The 26,163-nt window shown below is 39.5% G+C and overlaps 1 protein-coding gene across 10 annotated transcripts in view; it reads left to right on the top strand.

The window, feature by feature from the left end:
• madd (MAP-kinase activating death domain) overlaps positions 1-26,163 on the top strand; it is a 47,991-nt gene that overhangs the window by 5,867 nt on the left and 15,961 nt on the right. For 5 of the 10 annotated variants that reach the window (XM_039606136.1, XM_039606200.1, XM_039605978.1 and 2 more), the window contains exons 2-21: positions 1,060-1,310; positions 2,368-3,012; positions 6,953-7,256; positions 8,231-8,362; positions 8,494-8,607; positions 8,762-8,842; positions 11,116-11,172; positions 11,893-12,065; positions 12,188-12,423; positions 12,515-12,671; positions 12,803-12,906; positions 12,991-13,196; positions 13,423-13,676; positions 13,917-14,056; positions 14,965-15,066; positions 20,592-20,700; positions 20,851-21,037; positions 21,893-22,043; positions 25,326-25,429; positions 25,676-25,759. In XM_039606136.1, the coding sequence (XP_039462070.1) occupies positions 1,252-1,310; positions 2,368-3,012; positions 6,953-7,256; positions 8,231-8,362; positions 8,494-8,607; positions 8,762-8,842; positions 11,116-11,172; positions 11,893-12,065; positions 12,188-12,423; positions 12,515-12,671; positions 12,803-12,906; positions 12,991-13,196; positions 13,423-13,676; positions 13,917-14,056; positions 14,965-15,066; positions 20,592-20,700; positions 20,851-21,037; positions 21,893-22,043; positions 25,326-25,429; positions 25,676-25,759 (3,399 nt within the window). In that variant the 5' untranslated portion in view covers positions 1,060-1,251. Of the gene's footprint in view, positions 1-1,059; positions 1,311-2,367; positions 3,013-6,952; positions 7,257-8,230; positions 8,363-8,493; positions 8,608-8,761; positions 8,843-11,115; positions 11,173-11,892; positions 12,066-12,187; positions 12,424-12,514; positions 12,672-12,802; positions 12,907-12,990; positions 13,197-13,422; positions 13,677-13,916; positions 14,057-14,964; positions 15,067-16,778; positions 16,839-20,591; positions 20,701-20,850; positions 21,038-21,892; positions 22,044-22,354; positions 22,559-23,936; positions 23,988-25,325; positions 25,430-25,675; positions 25,760-26,163 lie in introns of all 10 variants that reach the window. The other 5 variants (XM_039606186.1, XM_039605998.1, XM_039606111.1 and 2 more) reach the window with 3 other exon arrangements.

Genomic DNA, 26,163 nt, shown 5'->3' with positions numbered 1-26,163 from the left:
TGTAAAGCTGCTCTTGTTAAATTTATTCTCACAAAAGCAGCTCAACTAATATTTTGATATGGAGTTTGGTATTGTGTCAGGGAATGCCAGCTAAACTGTAGTCATGAACTGTATGTTGCCTTAATATGAATGTTAAGTTGTCTGTTGTCACTATAAGGGAACTAGACTGGAGCTACAAGTGGCTTCCTGGTGTTTAATAGCCATCTGTAGAGGTGCTGGTTTAGTTTGCTGGACAAAGTCCAAGCTGTGAAGTGTGCTCATTCCACCAAGGCCCCTAAGCTGCTTACTTACCTCTCCTTACCCTCCAACAAAAACAACCAGGCAACACATTATTGTCAACTCTAAAGTGCAACAAGTAATATTTTGTAATATGGTTAGAGTGATTCTTTAGTTATGTCTATGTAAATTTAACCCAAAATTATAAGTTTTAATGTCCAACAATTCTGTTTACAGGTTTTTGTGGTTCTTCTTCCTATGTCGCCTTAATGTCCAACATATGCCCTGTAAACACATATCCACACACCTTTTTTGTATTTTGTTTCTTTGTTTATCTCATATCGTAGTATAATGTTTTGTGAATTTTGGTAATATCAGAGAACATTTCCTTGTCTTGGTAATTTGGTATTTGTTCGAATACCACAAGGACAGAACAATACAGTTCTTTGTCTGCGCTTTAACTGAAAAGGCTCCAAAGTCTTTGTTCCACCTTAAAACCACCTCCACGTGAAACTTCAGCTGTTGTGTGGGGTTGAAAGCCTTGTGAAAAGTTGTTGTGGACAAAGGTAGTATATATATTGTAGAAAGAGGAAAAGTGGAGAATGCTGCAGAGCTGAGTGGATTTATACTTTATTATAGTCTTTGACATTTACCGAAAAGTCACAACTATACATCATAAAACCCAATCTGACCCCATTTTGTAACTCTGAAAAATTACGCTGCTGTTTGGTGACATCCAGTGTGTGCACCAGGTGCTTTTAATGTGCAGACACAAGCTTATTTTATTGTGGTCATAGAAACATACAATAATATATATATTTTCTTCTTCTTTGTGTGTTACAGATTGGACCCAGTCTTCTTCTTCTTTTATGTTTTGTTTTGTTTTGGTTTTTTTTGAACCATCATAATGATAGTAAAGGAGCTGCATTTCAAATATACACCTGAGCTTTCTCACTTGTGATGGAAAGGTACCCTTAACTCAAGAGGCGACGTATATCCTGGATGCTGTGACATACAGGACATGGTCAGTCCAACATGGAGAAAAAGAAAATGTGCCCCCGCCTTCTCGACTACTTGGTAGTGGTCGGAGCAAGGTAAGCCCTTAGGCAGACATGGCACCCACTACCCTTTAACCTTGATACTTTTTTCTTTAGTGTCTTGACATATAATAGGCATATGAGGTAGACCTCTTGATTTTTATATCATCTTCTGTTTTTACCCTGTTGAAAATTATCAACACTTTTGAATGCACCCTTGCAGTGTTTGAAGGTTTTTGTAAAACTGCAACCTTGAAATCTGATGATTTCACAGCTTATGTTTTTGCTTTGGCGTTTATACAACAGCTCAACCCTTATGAAAAATGAAGAAAAGTAGTATATTGTTTCAAGCATAGTGACTGTAGCCAAAAAAAAAGTATTGACATAACACAGTAAAATCAGAGGGGACTCTCAGTCACTGTGTCTGTTTATTTGAGCGGTTGGTGATTTAAGTGTTTAACAACAATTTCAGAGTTGTTATTGGATGGAAGGGTTGTTGCCTCATACTTCCTCTGCACAGATTTCCAAACAGTTCAAACACTTCAGTTTGAAATGCTAAATTGGTTACACATTTGCTTCTGTAACCACAGAAATACTATCGAGGCTTTGTTCAATGTCTTTGTTTGAACTCTGTGGTTTCCATTTCTTCCTTTATGAAATTTGTCTTTCCTTTTATGTCTTTCATATTAAAGGGAACCTGTTACACTCATTACTACCTCAGATAGTCTGCTAGATTAGCTTTTGTTATTTCACTATTTAAAAATAATCTTAATGTATCTTGTAGTGGGCGTTGGTGCAGCCCCTCAGTTCATCCACTTCCCCTTAAGCCAACTTTATTCTGATTGGCTGTAGTTTAAAAAAAAAAAAAAAAAGGTCTGAATAGGAAGTAGGTGACAGTGAGAACACAGAGTCGCTCACATTTGACACATAAATACACTAATGTCTTGATTTGATATTTTGATCATGTTTCATGTAATGGATTTTAGGCTCCCGACTTAACATGTGATGGGATCTCAGTTGCAGTTGCTTCAGGAATTAGTTGTAATGTGCTCAAAGAACACATTAAGCAATAATTCTGGGCACTGCTGACATATGTTTGCCATTTAACCTCCAGGCAACCTACTAGTGACAGTGTGGCCCAGACTCCTCAGCTTCTCCGACGCTACCCACTAGAGGACCACCAAGACTTTCCGCTCCCACCAGACGTGGTTTTCTTCTGCCAACCGGAGGGTTGCCTGAGTATACGCCAGCGCAGGGTCAGCCTTCGCGATGACTCCTCTTTTGTTTTCACCCTGACTGACAAGGACTCAGGAATCACTCGCTACGGAATCTGCGTCAACTTCTACCGTTCCTTTCAGCGAGGACATCATCGTACTCGAGCAGAGAAGAGCAGTCACGCTGAGACAGCAGAACAGGCAACAGAGACCACAAGCGAAGGGTCTGATAGTGGCGGGGGTGGAGCTCCACACCGTGTGGTTTCTCCACCCAAGAATGCAGAGTCAGTACCTCCGCCTGCTTCTGGAGAAGAGGGTGGACAGCAAGGTGCTGAGCAAAATGCCGGCAAGTCCCCACAGCACAAACGGAGTGCTGCTAAGGTGGCAGCCAGGAACCGCAACAGCACACTGACCTCACTGTGCATACTCAGCCATTACCCCTTCTTCTCCACCTTCAGGGAATGCTTATATATTCTCAAGAGGCTAGTGGACTGCTGCAGTCAAAGGCTAACACAACGGGCGGGGCTTCCTCGTGCCACCCAGAGGTGAGGTTTCAGATTTCATGCACTAATACGACTACAAGTTGCCCTCTTCTTTACTCAAAAACAGGTTTTATAGTCTTAATCTTTCTTTAAAAGCTTTGTTAGCCAAATAAATAGCACACAGATTATTTTGAAGGTGGTCCTTGCCAAGAACCCATCCTGTCAAAATATGTTGTGTAGTATAGAAACACAAGAATCCACTGGATGATTGCTGTGTAATTGCTAAGCACATGAAAACATTAAACTCCCACTAAACACTAATTTTTGTATGACCTTTCTAGTTGTGTCAGCCTTAGGGCCAAATACCAAGTTAGATGACAAGATCTCATAAGCAGAGACCAGAATGGATTCATTTTTAAAGGCTTTTAGCACCCATATTAATCAGTACATTGTTTATTCCCTCAAAAGTTTTGTTTTGTTGACTGTAACTTACTTCAGGCCCCAGAGACAAGCAGCTGGCAGATGATACATCTGTTCATGCCCACCTGTAATTTATGTAAAAAAGAGCAATTAGCACTCCTTTAAAGCACAGTTTCAGTTGAATTCAACTCACTTGAATTTCTTGGGCAAGTTTTTAAATAATATCTGTGCATTTGATGCACATTAATAACCATTCACACGACTTATTATTTCCCTTTAAATTCTAAAGGCTAGAAAGGTTGGTGAAAACTTGTTTTGTCAGTGTTCCTGCTGATGTTTTCTGCAGTGCCCACTCCTTTGTTTCTGCTCCCGTCTGCTTCTTCCGTTCTCCACCTGTTAGCTGTATGTTTGTGTTTCACAATTAATACAGGAGCCTTTGTCTGTGGTGCCGCGCAGTTTTGCAGGCCATCTGTAGCGTGTGTCTTGTTCTCACAGTATGCTTTATGCTTTCAAGCTCCACCTCAATGATAAATAATGCCAAACAAAATATCCACAGTGCTTTTTAATCAACTTTGTTTTGATTGGTTTGTTTTACATTAAATATTATTTCAGGAAGAATAACAATTGTTACATAATTCTAGTGAATCATTTTGTGTGTACACCCAAGCTTGACAGATAGTGGATTGTTGGGAAAATAAAGGGTCATGGTTTTCACAAACTACTAAGCAATTTAGTGTTAGGACACCACTTCACACTTCACCACCATCTGCTCAACTGTGACATGCACTCTTCCTCATGTCCTGCAGACAATGCTGAGAGGAAGGTAAACAATTGAGTTTGCGTGCACTACACTGTACAAATAATATGACACTGCCCAGTTTGCTAAATTACTATAATAAACTGTATAAAAAGTTTTCAGAGCAGCAAGTATTTCACAAAGTCTATCTGTTCTATAAAAAGGTGAAAATATGGCTGTACAGACTTGTTCATGGTCTTTTGCTTCCCACAGTTAAATGAACATAATCAGGCAATATTGAACACCAAGTGAAAGCAAATGAAGTGACCCCTTAATCAGCTCTTGACCCCCTGGCTGCATGTGCCAACCACAGCTGTTCCCTACACTGTGTAGCTTGAAGTTTCCTGGACTAGTCAGGACAAGTAACACTGCCTATTAAGACAGATATGCAATAAAAATCAAGAACAAGAAGGTGAAGACCTTTTTCCCTTTAGGCAGATCATCAGCTGCAGTTTGGAAATACATGTCAACCAAGAACAGTACATATGCAAAGAGTGCTGTATAGTTGGGTCTGCACTAAACCTTGATCAGTATATTGGCCAGCCAGTATTATTGGCCATTGTTAGGCATTTGCTAATGTATCAGTAGATAATTTTCATTTATTGGCCAATAAATGAAAATTTCAAAATGTAGTTTATCTTTGTTTCCTGCGTTATCAAGTTATGTTAGTAAGGACTCTATACATAAGAAATGCTAGGGAAATCTGTTCATTTCCTGTGCCAGAAGGACAAAAGGTATTGACTCATGTATTGGAATTTTACACATAATATTGTTATTGGTACATGTTCTGTCCTAAATCCTGTTCTAGTCGGGTTCTAGTCTAGATAGCAAAGAAACAACTAACTTATTCAGCTGCCTGAAAACACACCTCTAAATGCAGTATAATTCATGATGCCAAGAAAAACAGTGCAGTGGTTATTAACATGAATTGTCCATGATCAACTCAGACATCTATAAAAGTGATCCTGTACAGCGTGTCAGCGTATCAGTCCGGCTCACAAAGATGCACTGAGAGCACCAATGCAATCACATTCCATGTGGCCAAAAAAAACCACAAGTGAGTAACAAAAGCTTCAGGAGAATGGTGAACATAGTGGAAACACAGTTATTTTTCCGAAGTAGTGATATCAGGGAAATGTAGAGGGATCTCATAGCTCACAAGATATTTTAATTATTAATAATACAGCACAGTGTAAAAGGGAAAACAGTGCTTTGTTGATTTAATTTGTGTTAAGTTTTGGTACAGGTTTTTTATTTATATTTGTTGATCTTTCTTCAAAGGCGCTGAATTTAGGCAGATATGGAGGACCAGTTTCATTTTGATGCAGACTTTGGTAGATTAGCACACAGATGTGGAAGGAGTGTTATGTTTAAGTGACTGCAATTAAAAGATTTTTGTCAACAAATTCAATGAATAATTGTCATCTCAATATTGATCAAAATAATTATGGGAATCATTTTGGCCACAATCATCCATGCCGAGGTAAAAATATAACCCAGAGAGGGAAAACAAAAAAGGCTCTCAATTGGATACCCCCAATATATCCAATAATATGATAAAAGGGGATTTATCGTTCTGTTCTGCCTATTAGACTTGACACAAATTGCTGATCATGTTTCGATTTTCTTAATTAAGCTTGAAGGCTAATTAATTCATATTTAATTTAAGCTGCAGAGTACTCACAGCTGTACCCTGTATTTGATGTGGTGGCGTGATGTGGCAGTATTTTTCGGTGCTCTTTGGGTTTTCCTGTTGCCATGGGTGACTTAATAGATTGCAAATTTTGATTGACAAAGTGCTAATTAGGCTGTCACTTCACAAGAGCTTATTCATCGAATGATTGTTATTTATAGCTGTTAAACTAGCGCAGCTTTTCCCGTCTTCTTTAAAAGGCACTGTTGGAACGTCTAGCACCCAGTTAAGCTCATACCTTGGCATTTTTTTCTTTGATAAAATCCCGCTCTGCCTCCACTTATCAGTAATATAGAACTATGGTTTCTCTGACAAGCTCAAAAAGCCGAAGGCTGAACAGACCTGAGAATCGCTCTTTTCCCCCTGACATGGTTGGTTGAAATGTGGTGTTGCAGTGACAAAGAAGAAGTAGAGTCATCACATAATGACTGCGAGCATTTTCTGCTATGGCGGCTCTGACAGATTGAGGTCTCTGCCTGCCTGTGGGTAGCAGCTGCAGTTGGTGGGAGAGATCCAAACGGCTAATGATTTACCTCCCTCACTCTTTGCCACACACACACATATAAGTATGCACTTTAGAAAGGGTAGTAGCACTGCGTGCGTAGAGTAGTGGGTTTTCACATTACTATAGCGCCAACTACTTAAGAGCCTCTTGTGCATTTGTCTCATTTGCTCATCACATTAGGGATTTCACTGGTTATTTGTTCAGGTTTCTTTGTGGCTGTCTGCAGCAATAAAATGAACTGATGATTTCATCAAATCTATTTTTAACTTTAAAATTACTTTGGACGTGTATCAATATATGTATTAGCGTTCTCTGCTTGTCACAGAAATTTGTTAAGCTTTTCAGTAAGTATACACACTGTCACGTAATATGTAGTTTTGAACAAAACTACATTAAACATTGAGGGTATTGTTTTTCCTTACTGCCCAAACAGATTATTTTTCCTCCCCTGAGAAGTGAGATACCATCAGTTCCACTATGATGTTGCATTTTAATGTTTGTCTCAGCCTTTTTCTTGATTGTTGTGTCACAGCACACACTTAATTGAAAAATCTAAAAATGTTTAAATGTACATTAATGTCCTTCCCAGGGACACCATGTGGCGGGTGTTTACCGGTGCGTTGTCGGTGGAAGAGAAAGGCAGCCAGCTGCTGGCCGACCTGCGGGAGATTGAATCCTGGGTGTACCGGTTGCTGCGTTCACCAGTGCCAGTGGCGGGTCAGAGACGTGTGGATGTGGAAGTGCTGCCCCATGAGCTCAAAAGGCCACTCACCTTTGCCCTACCTGACAACTCTCGCTTCTCCATGGTCGATTTCCCGCTGCACCTGCCCTTAGAGCTGTTGGGTGTGGATGCCTGTCTTCAGGTCCTCAGCTGTGTCCTGCTAGAGCACAAAGTAAGGACAGGCACAGGTGTCCTTCCTCTTGGGCCAGTCTCTTTATATTCTTTCGTTTTTTTTGTGTGTGTATAATAAAGGGCAAGAAGAAGGATGTGGATTTTTTTTTCTTTTTTCTTTTCTTTTTTTAACAGCTGCAGTCAAATTACCCTTGGGATTTTATTAAAGATCATGCTGATTTTAGAAGTGAAAGGTACAAGCAAGGCTATATTTAGTCTGACTGTTCAGTGGTTTCCTCTGGAGTGCAGCAGCATGTCTATGAGTTTTGTCTTTTTTGTTTTTTCTTTCCCAAAGACCTTGTTAGAAATGTCCTGAAATGTCTACATTTTCTGTTGTTAGCTCACTGAAGCTGTGTGGACAGAGCACAGTGGGTAAAAAGAAGAGTGTTAATAGTTTATGATAGAGAGGAAAGACTCTGTCATCTTGTATTTTTAACACTAGAGTCATTAGTGTAGATGTAATAGGATTCTTTTTTTAATTGATTTTGATGTAGTGTTACTCTGTGCATACGTTGACACTGACACATGGGCTCATTTGCAACCAAATCAAACCTACGCTTCTCAGATTGAGTCATACTCCTTAAAGACCATTATGTTGGATAAATGCTGGTCTTTTTTCTCTACTTTTCTGTCACCCTGTGTCTAGCAGCTATGGGGTTCTTAAGGTATTCTATTCTGATATGTATGCTGCCACTCAGAGATTTCTTGCTGCTCTTGCTGAGATTTTATTGCTGTTAATTATCCATATATATATATATATAACCAAAATGAGTTTTTATGGTTTTAAATTATGAACAAAAAATGGAACATGGCTTCAAAATCAGAGTCAAATCATACATCAAAAACAGTCAAGTGGTGGAAACATATCAGGGTGGTGAGAACCAACTAAATATGAAATTAGTTGCATTGTAACGCTCACTTTATTAATCTTCTGCATGTTGTGTTTTTTTGTTTTGTTTTTGTTTTTTTTCCCAGGTCATTCTTCAGTCCCGAGATTATAATGCTTTGTCTATGAGCGTCATGGCCTTTGTGGCCATGATTTACCCGCTGGAGTACATGTTCCCAGTCATTCCCTTACTGCCAACATGTATGGCCTCTGCTGAACAGGTGAAACTTTGTGTTTGTAACTGATACATGTTAAATAAATATGTCATTTCTCTGTATATGTGTACATTTAAAAAAATGTCTTTTCATTTCATAACAGTTTTGCCTAAATGAACATTTTCTTCCTTTGGCAGCTCCTTCTTGCTCCCACTCCCTACATTATAGGTGTACCAGCCAGCTTCTTCCTCTACAAATCCGACTTCAAAATGCCAGACGATATTTGGCTTGTTGACCTTGACAGCAGCAAGGTCCGTATAACAACAGCTCCTTCTCATCTTGGATTTTCTATTTTATTATATTGTGGTTCATTTACCTAATATTTATTGACTTTTTAAAAATTAATTTTGTTTTTAAAATGCTCAAATACATAGCAAAAATTAAGACTGCTATGTTTGCCTTCAGGTTATAGCACCTACCAATGCAGAGCTTCTACCACCTCTTCCGGAGCCTGAAGCAGGCGAGCTTAAGAAACATCTAAAACAGGTAATGTATGCGATTTGTTTTGATTCCTCTTTAATTTTTATGACTATAAATATGTCTGATTCTGCTCAACTGTGGCAGCCATATATTTGTCCCAAATACAGTGAGACTCCTAGCATACACATGAGCATTTCACAGAGAACTTTCTGGAACCTGGGTACTTCTCTGGACAGTTAACGTTTAATCCCATGATTGCTAGTTAATTCTATTGAATGTAAAACTTGTCTTTCAGCAATGTGAAGAGTAGGGGCTTCCTTCTTCATCAAAGTTGTATGTACTGTAGATGAGTGTGGGGGCATTTGAAACTGGTTTTGTAGTGCACTAACATAAACGAATTTTTCTTTTTCCCTCTGTTTTCTGTGCATGCTCTAGCTTTTGGAGGTAAAATCAGATGCTAGGTCGCTGCTACCCAACATAAATGCTTAGTATTACTGGTAGCAACTAACTTGGCCTCTAACCTGATTATCTAACATCAGAATCTGGTTCTGATTCATGGAAATACAGCACATGTCACAAAATCCGCTCACGTCTTTAATGTAATTAAATATATTTATTTAAAATAATTTAAAATATTTAAGCTACCAAAATGTCTTTACTTAGTGTGCTCATTAGCCAGGAAATGTTTGCTATGGCTAATTCTTAGATGGCATTAGCTGCTGATATTCAGAATACCATGCATCCTTATTTTCTAATTTATGTTATTACATTTTGACTTTACTTTTTATCTCTCCTAGTTGAACAGCTACATTATTAATATTCCAAAATATATTTATTTGCAAAAGATACTGACTACCTATTATTCACTTTGTAATCATATGTTTAATATGAGTAATGAACAGCAATAAATCCCATTATCCCATTTAATGAAGTAATGAAGTTGTTTTGTAGGCAATATCAGATCATAATCATTAAAGTAACTGTAAATGTAACAAAACTAATAATAATAATATTGATAATAATAATAATAATGATGATAATTGTGCAAAAATAACTTTTTTTAAACTTAAATTCATAAATCTGAGAGTCTGTAAGCAATCTGCAGTCTGTAATATGATGCTGATATTTCATTTTAAATATGATGTTGTTCATCAGAACTGTTGTGTCACCCTTACATTCATGAAGCAAACACAGACCACAGCTTTTTCAAAGATCCACTTAAAATCTTTGCACACTTATTTAGTTCATTCTACCTTGAATCAGAGCCAGTCTGTTAGCTGTGTGTGGTTAGCATCTCTTTCCCTGTGTGCGGGCGTGTGACCGAGCTGCTTGTGTGTACTTGTGGGAGTGTGCAAGGCTCAGTATAGCTGTTGTATATCTGGAAACAAGTTCACAGTGTTAATATGAGCAATGGAGAAAATGTCACTGAATATGGTTGGAGTGATTATCTGAAGACTTTGATGCCATAGCAGAGTGCTACTGATGCTATAGTCTCTCAAAATACTTGCACTTGACGGCTGGATTACTGAGATAAACTGGTTATAACAGCCAATAATCTTTTTTTGTGTACTTTTGCAAGGCTGGTTGTATTATTACAACTTACCTGACATTTCTTAAGGACTAGAAGTTTATATAATACTTACATTTTGCTACAGGTGCTTTATTGTGCAAGTATTTTATTTATTTGTGAAAAGATCTGCAGTTTTCTGTGTGTCATTACCACTCCATTGTAACCACTGGTTTGTCCCAGCTGGTCACCATGGATGTCCTTCATGTATCTTGTAGTGGCTGGATTTTATAGGTGAAATCTATTATTTGGTCATGTTATTGTTTTTCCTGTTTTTTTTGGGTTTTTTTCTGTTTGTCTTTCACATCAGACATAAAAGCATTTCCATTTTTCATCTTTCTCTGTCTCTCTTGCTCTGACTTTGTCACATGTCACTGTCACTCAGTCTTGCAAATTCTCTTACTCTCCAGGCTGTTCATCACTTTTTCAAAACGGGCACAAATGAATATTTTCTTATCTCCTTTCTTCAGTAAAAAGTAGAATTGAAAATGGAAATGATAAAAGAGCAAAGCCTGTCTGTCGTTGCACAAAAAAAAATCAAGAGGAACCTTTTCCCTCGTTATGTTAGATCTGTTTAAATTACAAATATTTTTATTTCCTGTCAGCAAAAAAAAATCTAATAAATAGGGAACTGCTGTTGAAAGGAGACAAAGAAAAGGGAAAGGGCTATGGTGGTGACCCTTCCGTCATGTGCTGTTCCAGTGTCAGTCACAAAGTTGTCATCCCAGGCCTTCATGTGATTCTCCTCGCATCTCTCTTATCCCCTTCCTAGTGTCTGGTTAGGTTGACCGTGATCACCCAAAAGCAGATCTTCTCCTCTGAGAATAAGGTTACTTATTTCTCCTCCTGTGGAATGTGTCATGCCCCCTGCACGGATATCTTCTCTGTCTCACATTATTTTGCTTGTCACTTCTACTTGTTTCCTATTTTCAAGACCAAAAATGCATAACAGCGTCACAGAATGTTGCAAACCAGTGTTTTGATACACTGCTTAGCTCTGGCTTGAGCATGACTGAATGTGCGTGCATCTAATCTTGGCATCAGTGAGTATTCTCGTAACAAAAACAAGATCCTGTATGATGAAGCTGATCACTTTGACAAAGTTAACATTCATCCAGACGCAGCAACTAAATGTTCCATTATGCTAAGCTAAACATTGACTCTTGAGTCTGCAGCAGTCCCCTCAAAGCAAACTTACTCCCTCCTCTGCTCCTCCTACTCCAAAGTGACGCACCCACTGCAGGCATCAACATATGGCAACCTCATCCTTTAGCTGCTTTAAGTAATGTAATGGGGTGGGACTCTGGTATATAATCTAATATTAGCACATTGCTAAGCAGCAGAATTGCTTCCTATAACAGCCATTGGCTCTCCAATCAAATCCGCTTTTGTTTCAATTCTGCCTGCCAGTCTGTCAAATTTAAGTAAAGAAATTTATATTCCAACTAAATGTTGATGCCAAATGTGGGTGTGGTCTATCACACTGCAGTGTTTTTGTATTCAGAGCCACTGCTGTGTTTGTAATTAATGTCACCGGTACCTGTTCTAGGCTTTGACCAGCATGAGTTTGAACACCCAACCAATTCTCAACCTGGAGAAGTTTCAGGAAGGTCAGGAGATGCCCCTGCTCCCGCCTGGTCGAGATAAAGCTTCACCGTCATCCACCGAATTCAACCCTCTAATTTATGGCAATGATGTCGATTCTGTGGACGTAGCTACCAGGCAAGCATTGAACTGTCAGGGTTTATCAGCATCTGTCTGAACTTCTGTTAACACGCAAGTCACACTGATCTTAATAAATAAAATGAAATAAAAAAATTAATTTAAACTTCTTTGTCTTGCAGGGTTGCCATGGTACGGTTTTTCAACTCTCCAAATGTTCTTCAGGGGTTCCAGATGCACACTCGCACTTTGCGCCTCTTCCCGCGGCCAGTGGTTGCTTTTCAGTCAACATCTTTTCTTGCATCTCGGCCAAGACGCTCTACCTTTGCAGACAAGCTTTCTCACACCCAGGCCGTAGAGTTCTATGGAGAGTGGGCTCTCAATCCCACAAACCTTGCCTTTCAGAGGATCCATAACAGTAAGACTCAGTAAAGATCATAATAGGTTGTCTTTTATGTGAGTATGCATTACAGAATTTGTGTTGAACTCTGTTGAATATCTCTCTTTAGATGTGTTTGACCCCTCCTTAATTGGAGACAAGCCCAAATGGTATGCACATCAGCTGCAGCCAGTGGTCTACAGAGTATATGATGGAAGCTCCCAACTGGTTGAGGCTATGGCTGGCCCGCTGGAGGATGAAGGCAATGAGTCTGACCCCACAGACAGGTAGGATTAAACCAAGGTCTTTCTGTTTAATCCAGTTCAGTCTGCTATCTGGGTTTTTGTTTAATTCTGCCATATACTAGAATATTTTCCCTTTGATTGCTGTCGGTAGTGATAAATTCAATTTGTTGCAGCGGCAGTGACAGTGAGGCTTACGACGACTCCAGCTCATCCTATTCCTCACTTGGAGACCTAGTGAGTGAGATGATTCAAGGTGACATCCAGGGAGACACACCAAGTATGTGGTTATCTTGCCCAATGATCCACTTTGACCACATTCATAGCATTTCCTCTGTTGTAATATTTAACTTCATTGTCTCAGGCTTGGACCCGCCCACCCATGCAGCACTGGGAGATGCTAGTGAGGTTGAGTTTCAAGACTACCATGACTTCAGGGAAGGGCATGGCCCTGAAGGACCACCCAGTGGGGACGGACCTGCTGAGCCTTCTGATGGACAGCCTCTTCGCTCAAGCTCTAGCACAACTGCAAGCTCAAGCCCCAGCACAATCATCCAGGGGGTCAACCATGTATGTGATCTTTCTAAATAAATTCCAAGTTTAAGTAGACTGGTGTAAGCTGGTCCTCTTTAACCTTCTTTTCTTTACTTTTGGATGAACTAAATCTTCTTTGGTTTATGATAAGCATGTACAAACCGTCTTTATCTGTTGAGTGTGTATCTTTTTCAGCATGATAGTTGTGCACATTGAGGAACATTTACAGAATTCCCTTCATATGTGTTTTCATGTTTTTTAGGAGCAAGGGGAAGTACCTGAAATTGAGGCATCAGCAAGTGCTGCTTTACAGAACCCTGTGCCGGGATTGGCCAATCAGCCGTTCCTCAGACCTGCAGCTGATGCTGGTCTGGTGGAGCATGCCAACAAAAAGCAAGAGTATGACAACCCATATTTTGAGCCTCAGTATGGCTTCCCCTCAGAGGATGACCCTGATGCAGAAGAGCAAGTGGAATCATACACCCCTCGATTCAACCAGAACCTCAATGGCAACAAGTGTGTTAAGCTTGTTCATCACTTGAATGAATGCATTATCTTCATTCAAATGGGCTCTCTGACCATGCAATGATCTCTTTCCAAACCTAGCATGTCAGAATACTCTCTTCATTCATGGTCTTGAATCTTTGGTGGTGTTATGTTATACAGTGTGAATGCTGGAGGGTTACCAGTGGTGTATGCATATTTTCCCGTGTCAACGATGCACTGTAATATCTTTTCACCATTTTATTTCCTTAGGATACAGCGTCCTTTACGCCCCAGTAGCCTGAGGCTCCCAGGAGAGTCCGATGGGGAGGGAGACTCGCGTAACAGTTCACCAAACTCCACCATTTCCAACAACAGCAACGATGGATTTGGAGGACTCATGTCCTTTGCCAGTAAGAACATTTAAATATTATTGTATTGTCGGCTAACCTGAGGCAATGTAATGTGATTGATCTGAATATGGAGAAAAAGCAACTGTATGCTAAGATGGAGAACATGTAGCCAGCAGTGCCAGAAAGACCAGATAAGGTTGATGAGATGAGTTACATTAGGAGATTTGTTTCTATATGAAATCTGTTATAATGAGTCATACTTTATTTACATATTTGCTTTTGAATTATTTAACTTTCTAAGTTCAAGTTTCCTCGTTTTCCCAAAGGCTTTTTTGAGAGAGAGAACATGTTTTACCAAACTTAATGATAAGAATCAGCGATGTTAAACAGAGTTTTTGCAATATATTCTCAAAATTAAATCATTACAGTTCAAGGACTTTTTTGATGTTTATGTCAATATAGGGGGAAAAAAACCAACTTTTTTTAGCAGCAGTATTATAGTGCAATAATAGTGACAGCATTACATACAGCAGAAGTCAAATGTAAGCACAAAAGTAGCATATGCACTATTTTCCCTGTACATTTTACCTAAAAATAAAACCGCTTATCCATCACAACCAACACACTGCTTGTGTTGTTGTTGTTGTTGTGCTCAGTAGGGAATGTAAACATATGGTGTCGCTATAGTATTGATATTGAGATATGGTATTTATGTATGTCATAAAAAGTTATACCAACATTTTGATGAAGGTAGGGTATGTCACAGCCTTTGCTATTACATCGTCATTTCATCTTGTTTTTAAGGCTCCATAGCATTTCACGGCCAAAGACAGTATATTTAATGTGTGTACTGTATATGCATATGATATAGATCTGGATAAACACAGATATAAACTGCAGCCTAACATGCTGGACGAGGAATTCAAACACAAAGCAGTATTTGATTTTTCTCATCACTCCTTTTACAGGCAATCTCTACAAGAACCACGGCACAAGTTTCAGCTTGTCCAATCTTGCCCTTCCTAATAAGGCAGCAAGGGAGAAATCAACACCGTTCCCCAGTCTAAAAGGTAGGTGGCTAATGTGAACACTTTTACAGTTGTTCAGTATACTTATCTGTTCAGCGTGGTTTCAGCGGTGATTAAAACAATTATAATATATTTTGTGGGGATATGAAAAAACATAAAAATAGGAATCATGGGCAAAATAATGATTTTGATACATTTTTTTTGTTCATCACTGGCTTCATTTACTCAATTATACAATTTTGGATGTTTAAATTACATGCTATTCTAATTTAATTTAAGGTTTTTTTTTATATTATTGACTGATTAATTTACTTTCCTTTTCTGCCTTTCTTTTCTTTTTCTAATTCGTTTTGGGGTAAAAAGAATATTTTAATTTTGATATTGAGGAGGAAGTGGAGCAAGCAGGTTTGTAGAATTGCTTTTTTTGTAGCCTGACTTTCCTCCTTTTGGATTGGCAAACATATATGGCACTATTTAAAGGAGAATATTGAGGATATATGAAATAAATAAATTTCTCTCGAGTCTTATTGGGAAAATCCACTCAGAAACAGAGTTCACATTATTTTCATGTTCTTGTGCAGATTGTTTTTGCAGAGATGAGCAAATTCAAATTCAATAATGAATTCTGTTTAGGCTGGATTTTCACTTTAGCTGAGAGAAAAACAAAACAAAATTAAAAAAAAATAAAACAGGTAAAGCATGATAAACTAACTCAATAGCTCCACACCATGTGGAATAGCTGCCATAGAAAATGTTCTGTTCCTTTGATTTTGATGTGTTTTGTCTTTGTCCAGATTCCCCTGAAAGCCCGGGTATGTTATGTCTGGTGTGATAGTTTGTAACCTCTTGAATAGGCATTTCTTTAACCTTGAAGTGACCTGTGCTTATCTTTATACCTCTTTTATATTTTAGTATAGGACTAAGACACACCTATAACACCACAGATCTAAACCCCTACCTTCCCCTTTGTTTCTTTGCCATCCCTCTTTGTGTGCCTGTTGGGAGTCTTCTTGATGCACTGTGACGCACACATTTACAGTCAAAAGATTTTTGACTATAATCTGTTATTGGTGTGGCATCTGCTCATCCTTACCGCTAGAGGAAAAATGTCAAGTCCTTATATATAATGGAGTAACATTTAAGTCTTTGAATGATCTGTTTATCTCCCACTGGCCGCTTGTCTCTTAACCTATTGTGTTTGCTTGTTTGGTGGCGTTTTCTTTTTGATTTAATGAACTATTTAACAAATATGATTTTAGATTTGAGTATTTTACTGCTTTCTATTTTGGTTTGTTTTTAATTCTTGAAACAAGATAATCACTTAGTGATAAATTCCTTCACACACATGTTCAAAAAGAAGGGACTCAGTCCATTGCACTAGATTTACACTGTCTATGTTGAACTGTTCAGCATTATTCATGTGGTTCAGGCTACTGATGTGTGCACAACAAAGTATGAGCAATACTCTGCTCTTACTTGGGTTGTAAATGTTGAACATGTTGCTGGCATTGTTCATTTTATCCAACATTTTCAGGGTCAACACCATCATCAGTACATACTGTGTATTTCTCTTTTCTGTCTACCCTTTTTTTTCTATTCTTTTTTTCAGTAATTTTTTTTTTCTATTGTTTGACGCCATGTTGAGTGTGCATGTGTGTTGTATTATGGGTTGATGTTCAGACTGGTTGTGTCTGGGCCGGTGTCCCTCTCTCTGTCCACCTTTTCGCGGCACTAATTCTGGGTTTTGTGTGCAGTATTTGGGCTAAATTCTCTAATGGAGATAATTACAGAGGCCGGCCCGGGGAGCGGAGAAGGTGGGTTCTGCCCTTTTATCGCGTGAGCTGCATGCTTCTCCAAGCCAGTCAATTACATCTCCCAGCATTCCTTGTGTCTCTCTCCATTTCAGTCACTGTGTTTGTCATTAAAGGTCCAATGTTGTCTTATCGCACTGCCATTCATAGTGACTGTTCTTTCTCAGACTAACTGTTCACTCCACAGTATGTTTAACCTCATCTATTTCACTAGCAATATCACAAAATTTTAAAACAAATGCAGATATTTTCAGCAATCACAGGAAAAAGAGAACAATATGTTATAAAACTATTAAACTCAGAGAAGCAAATGAAACACAAGATGGAAAAAAAGGATGTAAGAAATGCATCATATGTGTAGGTTGTTATATACCTTAGCTGCAGCGTGCTTCCTGAGAGGGATAGGAGACCCCTGTTGGGGGAGCAATGTCTCCAAGCTGTTTATTTGTTAATTTATTTTTTTATTAAACGATAGGGCTACTGGACCTTTGACCATAGCTCTGGGAACAACAGTAGTATTATACAAGAGCACATTACAGGACTTGAGACTGTTGCATGCTGAAGCAAATGTCCATAGTCACATTAGTCTCCTACCTCATATTTGGGTCAGTTTTAGGGGCCAAGTTCTCAAATAGCTCTGCTTTGTGAGCAGCGACGTGGAGGAAACATTGTTTTTTGCCATGCTGGTGGCCTGGGACAATTTCTTAATTTTTTAGCTTGATCTGGTGGTTTCTGTTACTACATTGGGACAAGGTATAGTCGGCCTAGATGGAACTTGTTTCCAAATGTTCTTCGTATCTATGCTGGGAGTGGGGGAGGCTGATGGGGTCTACTTGTCCCCCCTGGAAGTCGTCACAAGTGTTGAGCTTGGCGGCCTGAGTGGAGGGGAAGAAAGTTTCATCTTCGTCCTCACTGCTTCGTCCTCACTGCCATATGAAGAGCTCCTAGCTGTCTTTATCATCTTCCTCATAATCCAATTGCATTAGGTCTACCTTTGGCACCTGTGAGCCACAGCTGGTGCCAGCATGTGGTATGGTTTCCCCGGCTCCTTTCTTGTTTCCATCATCTGTCGGCATGCTGGCTGTGGCCAGGTAAAGCAGTATTTATGGTCCAGCAGGGTTAGCATGTTTGCAGTCTGCTGGCTTTCAAGGGATGGCCCGTCTGCCTACAGAGATCTCATCAGAGGGAGGCAAAAGTGGCCTCCCTCTGATGAGAGGCAAAGTGCAAAGCATATGGTACAAATGGTCTGTGGCCACTCTGGTTTGTTCTGTTGTTAGTCTGTCTGACAAAGTACAGTGCTGACAAAGAGGACAGCATGTGTTAGCTGGCATACTAAACTGTACAAAGAAACTAGCTTAGCTAAATGGTGGGATGTCCCAGCCTACGGTAAAGACTCATGCTCAGGGTGAAGTGAAGCAAAAAGGCAGTTAGTGCCTGGTGATGGAGAAGTTGGCTAAGCACCACCTGCCTATGGATGGATAAGCTGGCTACCCTATAATACATGGCGAAACAAGAAGAGGTGTTTGAATAATGATTGTGCAGTAGAGCTCTATGCAGGGTGTACTTTGCAGTCACCAGCCAATCAGGATATGTGTAATGAGAAAAGCTTCTCAGGAATAGACAGGGAGGTGCATCACATGGGGAGAGATTGAAACAAATGCTAGGAATGAGAACCCACTGATTCCTTTGACAATGGTGGGGCAACCAACTCTGTCACCTGATCCACAAAAAATCTCTTAACTCTAAATCATGTCTTAAAATTATGCCTGTTATATTTTTACAGATTTATTTCATTTTTATCATCATGAATCAGTGTTTCTGATTTATTGACAGAATTTGTTATTCCACCTGGCTCAGTCAGTGCAAAAATCTGACCAATGATTGTACCCTGACCTGCTTTACAGTTGTATGTTATTATTTCCAGGCTTCAGAGTGGTTTGCAGATGGATCTCACTTCCATTTGTTTTTACTCAGGTCTTCCAAGCCTTTGACCCCTGTTTTCTAGCTTCTGTAAGAAGCCACAAACAAAAAATTATGAAAGCTTCTCTATCCAGAGACTCAACTGAGTTTCCTGTGGTTTGTTACCAACAAGCTTCTTTTCATTTGGCCTCAGACTTATCTGTTCATATCTACAGTAGACACAGTCCATATGCAGTCTCCACCCTCTTCCTGCAGCAACATTCATCATACTCGAAAATTGCCCGTGTGTTTCAAGTGCTGCTTCAGTTGCCATCCCTTTCACAATAAATCATAAGGAAAACCGAAAGAACAGCTATGAGTTATTGGTTTTCAGACTAAAGCATGCTGAAAAATTCTTCTTGTGCAGTCGCAGCATTGATCTCCAATAAAACTTCAACAACAGAAATAAACAATAGATCCCCACTGCCATATAAAAGTGGAAGTAAACCAGCTTGTGATGAAAGAAAAAAGGAAGATTTCCATCCCCTTCTTTTAGGGGGATCCTCCTCACCCAACCCAGCCTTAAAAACTGCTGAAGCTTGATGTGCTCCAGTGTGTTATGTTTATATGTGTGGTTATAATGGACAGCATCCTTTCATATTGTTGGTTATTGCTGCCACAGCATGACTGGCCATTTTAGTTGCAGATGAGTCAAAGCAGAGTTTCTGTGTCTGAACCAGCATGCTCTGTCAGCAAATGAAAGGAACCTTTGATCAGTTTTAGAACTGGGCCACCAGACTGAACACAATGTCAGGCTTCCTCCAGTTATGCCTATTTTTTGTTATTTCTATGTTACATTTATAGTGAAATAGCTCCATTTAATCCTTTTTTTGATTGGTGTTGTTGAGAATGCGTCTGTTGTGTTTGAATAATTTTTACTGGACTTGTTAACTGACATAACGAAACAGGTGTGTCGCACATTAGCATTTAGCAATAACGCTGGCACATACAGGGTGAATTGTAGAAGGAGCGGGTTCTATTAGGAAAGGCTGTTTGAAACGTGTAGTTTGAGTCAACACGGTGTAGCTGGAATAGAAAAACAATAATAAAATATCAGATCAGTGGAAGTTATTTTTGTCTGAAATGGCTGAATGTGTAACAGCGTTTAGATTTCTTAAATGTAGCACACAGAGTTAGGTAAAGGTTTAAAAAATGGTTTGGAAATTGCAATACTTGGACTTGAATCATTTTTTTGATCATTTTATAGTACAATGATAAAATGATTGCCACAGCCCCAACATCTACTGCATTGTGGTATCCATCGACTCGCGTCTTTATTTTCCTTCATGCATGTTATCACTGATGTAGTTTTGCTACACACTGTCCTCCCACTGACCTCAAATCACTATTCTGCTAATGTGTGATGCCACCACCAAGAGCACCATTAGGACTCCTGTGTGTGTTTGTGTGTAGAGAGCGAGAGAAGAAGAGTGTCTGCACCATGTCCCTGTTTGATTTGTCCTTCACTTCTCCTGTTGTAATAATAGACTCTAGCAACGCCAGTAATTTGTGTGTTCAGCAGTAGATAACCTTCAGTGTTTGTCCTCTTCACAAAGAGATGTAAACTGCTTTCTTTCCTATCTGATGTTGAATCTTATAAAAATCTGATTTGAAAGCTGTTTTCTTTGCTTTTGTTTTTTTTCCTTTCCCCCCCTGGATTACAATTCCTGGTTAGCAAGTGCCCTTGTGTGAGTCTAATCCAGTGCTCCTCTGTGTAGCGAGCTAGTAGTTTGTAGTTTAAGTGTGTTATTATTTTGTGATGTTTTAGAAACATAATTGTCGCGGTTGTTCTTCCAGGCGCACGCGCACCTCGAGCACTTGTTGACCAGAAGTCTTCAGTGATCAAACACAGTCCGACTGTGAAAAGAGAATCGCCCTCTCCGCAGGGCCGGGTAAACAACACGAGGTAGTAAACAATTTTAGATTAAAGCTTAGATTTGCAAGTATTTCTTAATTCTTTTGTATTTGTTAAGCTAAAGGCTATAGATTGGATGCATTTTAATTGTTGTGTAATTGCTGTGTTTAGTGTGACTGAACCTGTGTTATGTCCATTCAGTGAGAACCAGCAGTTCCTTAAGGAAGTAGTGCAGAGTGTTCTGGATGGTCAGGGAGTCGGCTGGCTCAATATGAAAAAGGTGCGCCGCCTGTTGGAGAACGAGCAGCTTCGTGTGTTTGTGCTGAGTAAGCTGAACAGAGCCGTCCAGTCGGAGGAAGATGCCAGGCAGGAGATCATTCGGGATGTGGTGAGATCTTTGTTCTTATTCATTACTCCATGACAGCGCTTGCCTGTACCACGAGTATTTTTAAACCTGGGCTATATTTTCCCATTTTGTTTGGTCTAAATGATTAATCTGGACAGAAACATTTGGAATTGGTCCAGTATTGAGCCAGAACAATATAGAAGGAAGTTCCGAAACAGTATTCTAAGGCTCTGCTGTGTTTGATGTCAACCTGCCAGGCTTTTGCATATACAGATGCAACAAAATAAGCTAACCACAGTTCCACCACTCTGCAGCATGTCAAAGCACTTATCTGGTAAAAGTGCTTGGCTGTAGGATTTCTTCTCCTTTTTCACTAGCGGTCGTTATTTCGTTTGAAACATAATCACTGCAAAAAGTGACAAAAGAACAGCTTTTCAATAAGAGTCCTAGCCCCCCATAATGTATAAATACATTAATGTATAACGTTATGGTATACTTTCTGCCCTCTCCTCCCATCCCTGGTTGGTATTCTTTGAGTTTGAGTGATGGTCACACTGTTGGCTTCCTGCAGCTGCTTCCATCACACAAGATTTTCGAGAGCAACTTATCCTGCATCTTTTTGTTGTGGATAAACACTTAGAAGAACAGTGAACTTTTGGGGTTTTTTAATTTTCAGAATATAACTATTGGAATAATAATTCCATGAGATTATATATGATTATATATGAAGTGTTTCAATATGGGACTTGCTCAAAGTATTGTTTGCCTTTAATAACTGAGACTTGTCTAAGGTTTTGAAATGATATAATAGTCTTTGACTATGGAAGCTTGTGGTGTTGTTTGTATTTTTCTATTCAGTTTTTCAGTAGAAACCATGTTACTGTGATTTGTTTCCAGGAGGTGAACAGGAAGGTGTACAAAGGCATGTTGGACATCTTGAAGTGCACCGTTTCCAGTCTGGAGCACTCCTACACTAATGCAGGCCTCGGGGGAATGGCCAGTGTATTCAGCCTGCTGGAAATAGCACGTACACATTATCAAACCAAAGGTATGTCTCATGCGTTTAACACGGAAGAGTGGAAATGAGTGAGTTAGAGGATTTTTTTTTTTTTTACTTTTCTCAGCTTGTTTAAGATTCTTTGTGCTGAGGAGTGTAACGGCAGCGAGCCTGTGCTACTAACACTTGTCCGTCTTTGCACTGTTTATATTAAGCTTTGTGTTGCATGTTAGACTTCGAAGCACTAAAAGTGTGATTTTTCTTACTTTTAATCGATTCCCAGTTTAACCCTCCGCTTATTTTGTTTTTCTGTAATTTTGATGACCTCTGTTTTTGGCCCCTTAATTTCCGTAACTCGGTAGACCCAGAAAAGCGCAAGCGAAGCCCCACAGACAGTGCTGGCAGCCCAGGGAGTAAAGAGAGTCCTTCTGGTCGTATGGAGACTGCCAGACCTCAGGGCCTTCTGAATATTCCCCACCTGCAGCTGCCACACCACACAACGGGCAAAGGAGCCCGCCATTTTGATACCCGGAGTCTGAATGAGGAGAACTTTATTGCCTCGATTGGTGTGTACACCACTCCAGCCCGGTTGCATGTGCACTGTAAAAATCCCCTCCCCCTACAAGCTCATCACCCTTAATACCAGTCTCCCTCCCCTCCTCCAACCGTCTCAAAGAAAGATCCCCTCACTTGTCCCAGACTCCGATTCTTGCAGGGCAATAATATTCCACACATTTTGACTAAAAATAATCGCAGGAGTGGGCAGCCAAACTAAAAAACAAAACAACAATAATAACAATAATCTTCTGCTTAAATGATTTTCAAAATTCAAATTCAAAATGAGGCCTTGGTTGCAGACATGATGAAAGCCTTGCAAAGTGTCTGGAATATGTTCCTGTCTTTCAGCCTGGACTGCGTGTGCTTGTCTCCCTTCCCTTAAACATCTGTGCCCCTGTTTGCCTCCTTCCCAGAGTTCTGTCGTTAGCCTCTCGGCACCTTGAATGCATGTCATTGTTTTGGTCTTCCAATACGTAAATCTGCAGTAGTGGATGAGGGAAACCAGAGGTATGCGCATCAGTAGTCGAGACTGCCCTCACTGCAGGTTTTCTGCAAGGCGTGCTGTAGAAAATAGCAGCTCCCTTTGCTCTCAGCATGGAGGGTGGAAGAATCACTCCCCAGTAAACAGTCCCAGTAAGAATGCAAATGTCACCTAAGAAGCTTTTCTATTGGTCCAGATGGAAGTAATTGGAAAAATCCTTAATAATCTCTTTAGGATTTCAATTTCCAAAAGTTATTCTGGGTCTGTATACAGGGGACTTTCTCAGCTAAACCACCCTGACGCCTCTCCTACCCGCACCCCCTTCTTTTCTTGTTAGAAGCTGCACCTTCAATTCTACAGAAAGCTGTGAGACTTGCATCCTGGCTTCTGCAACTGCTCCATTTCACATGCTGGCTAATCGGCCTCTCAACCCCATCCCATGCTCTTTTCCAAATCAACCATCTCTCTCTCACTCGCTCTCTTTCTATCTCCTGATCTCTCTCTCTCGCTGTCTTACTTGTGCTCTGGAGAGCCAGACAAATGCAATAAATGCAAATCAGTGGCCTGTAATTAGAGCAAAAGCTCATTCTGACGTCACTGTGTGGCTCTCCAGGACTTTGTGCCAGGAACTACGGGTGTGTTGTAATGTTCCCTTAGTAGCTGTTACACACGATGGATTTAATGTAACAAAATAGCAGTTCTTTTTCTATTTTTTAAAATTTTCCAGATTTAAGCAGAGCTACATGCAAACATTACAAAATACCTCCCATCAATAGTGACAGATTCTCAATGCTTACTTTGTTTTGCTTTTGATTTTAATGCTCATCCACCATACATGCCTTTTCAACCAGCTCTCTGACTCTCTCTCTGTCTTTCTCTCCTTGCTTGCAATGCATCTTGGGTAGAATTGTGGAGCAAGCACCAGGATAAGCAAAAAGCTATGGAAAAACAACAGAGTAAGAGACTTTTCACACACCAAAAAAAAACAACAAGAAAAAGATTAGGGTGTTCAGCTGCTGACCTTTTTTTCCTGCCACCTTCTGTCTACCTTTTCAAACTTACCAGGACCTTTTATACATGAATAAATAAAAAAGAAATGAAGGAGAATAACCCAAGAAATATAGTCACACAGGTCTTGATTTTACTCTTACTTTTATTCTAAATTACAAATAAGATATGTATCAGGCTGTTTCTTTTTTTTCCTATAACATAATTAAGGTTAAAGCATTTTACACAAATATAATACTGTTAGGGAAAAGAAAGACTTTTATTTTCAAATATGCCATGCTGTGTTTAATAGAGACTGTTTCCAAAAACTTGTGGAACTTACTTGACATTTAAAAAAAAAAATTTAAAAAAATGGGAATTTCATTTTAGTTACTGGCTTTAGCTCCAGCAATATGTAATTTTGTTTTACCAGTGTGTTTCTTTTCCTTGCAAACATGCATTACGATGAACAGATATGAATACCTGCTGCCCTGTCCTCCTCTTTTAACTGTATTCTTTCCAGTTTCAAGTGGCTTGCTGTAAACTGTGTATTTGCAGCCAATATTTCACAGGTACACTTAAAAGCCTTATGAAATGTTAGAAAAGTTAAATGTCACAAAATCCCAGGGGGGAAAATGAAAAAGGAACAAAGAAGGGTCAGGATGTACTTGTCACCATCTGCACCTGTGGAGGTGACGGAACAAATTGCAAATCACACTTGAAACAGAAAATGTCTCCTTTACCGTCCATCAGTTTGTCTGCATGCCTAACTGCCTGTGTCTGTTTTTGGTGTAACTTGGGCCACATTTGCAGCATTGACTGAGACGTAATGTCACACGCTCTGGCAGTTTTGTTTTCATTTGTAACTTTTTCCCAATTTTACTGCACTCTGCTTGCCCCTTCTGTCTTTTCTCTGTCTGGTCTTGAACAACTTAAGCTGTTTTTTTTTTTTTTTCATTATAACACCAGTATTTTATATGGAAAGATAAAAATAAAATAATTAGAGAACTTTTTTTTAAGATTCAGTAATTATTAATTCTCTGATTCTTACTGTATTTTTCAGCTAGAGTCAGGTTAAGGCACCAAGTCTTTGATACCAAACGTATTTGATAAGCTAGTGTTATACTGTATGCTTTGCTGTGCACAAGTGCAACGCAGTGTTTAAATTGAGGCTTTGGCACTTCAGATGGATGTAGCGTCAGTGTCGCTGTGCTGTGCTGGCTTTGAGTGAGGCGGCTCTGAATAAGGTAAGAAGGCAGAGTAGTTGTCTTCATGAAAATGTGCTTATAATCATGCCTATTTTGCAGGGTCAGAAGGAGCAAAGCAGCAGCGCCCCCAGGTGACAGATGCAGAGGAGAAGAAGTCCCAAATCAGTGCTGATAGTGGCCTGAGTGTAACATCTGGATCTCAGGTTTGTATATGCAGCACTGTGCGAAAACCTGTGTGAAGCAGAGAGAAGATTAAACTAGGTTTAAAAAATAAAAGCTTAATAGTTCAATCTAATTCCCCAGTCTTTGTCTATGTTTTTGCCAGAGCCTGTAATTCTTGCAGTATTCAATTTTTGATGTTGCTCCTTAAATGTCATAAAACTGCTTCCCTTAAAAATACCATTACATATAAAAATACCACTGTATTGTTTTTTTCTTCTGGGTTACAGAAGAGTGACACCGAATCTGTAGCAAGCTCAGAGCCACCGATCCTGACAAGGAGCACCAGCCAGGACTCAGAGGCCAGCACAGTGGTAGGGCATGGCCAACTCAGATATTAGTCACTAAATTTCTGTTTATTCCACCTACAAAGTAATTTAAAAAAAAAGCAAGAATTGTGGGTGGTATGTGTTAGCATATTGTTAGCTGTAATCAAACAAACCAGTCCTCTGAGGGCTGTGACGTTGCTGTTGCTAGGTTATAGATTTAGTGAAGACTGAAAATGCCAAATGTCTTTAGATGATGAGTTTTCAGCCTCTCCATGAAGAAAAGTAATTATATAAAAATGATGCAGATGTCATTCTCAAAGAGTGCAACCATTTAAAAACGTGTAGTCATCAGAGTGATGTTAAGAAGAATAAAAATGGGCACCTCACAGTCACTGAATACCATAGAGTCAAATCTGAGGCTATTGTTTCTACAGCTAAATCTTGTAGGG

Source organism: Oreochromis aureus, linkage group 1 (genome assembly GCF_013358895.1).
Source record: "Oreochromis aureus strain Israel breed Guangdong linkage group 1, ZZ_aureus, whole genome shotgun sequence".
NCBI lineage: Eukaryota > Metazoa > Chordata > Actinopteri > Cichliformes > Cichlidae > Oreochromis > Oreochromis aureus.
The sequence above is the reverse complement of the archived record's forward strand: the minus strand, read 5'-3'. Positions and strand labels throughout refer to the sequence as shown.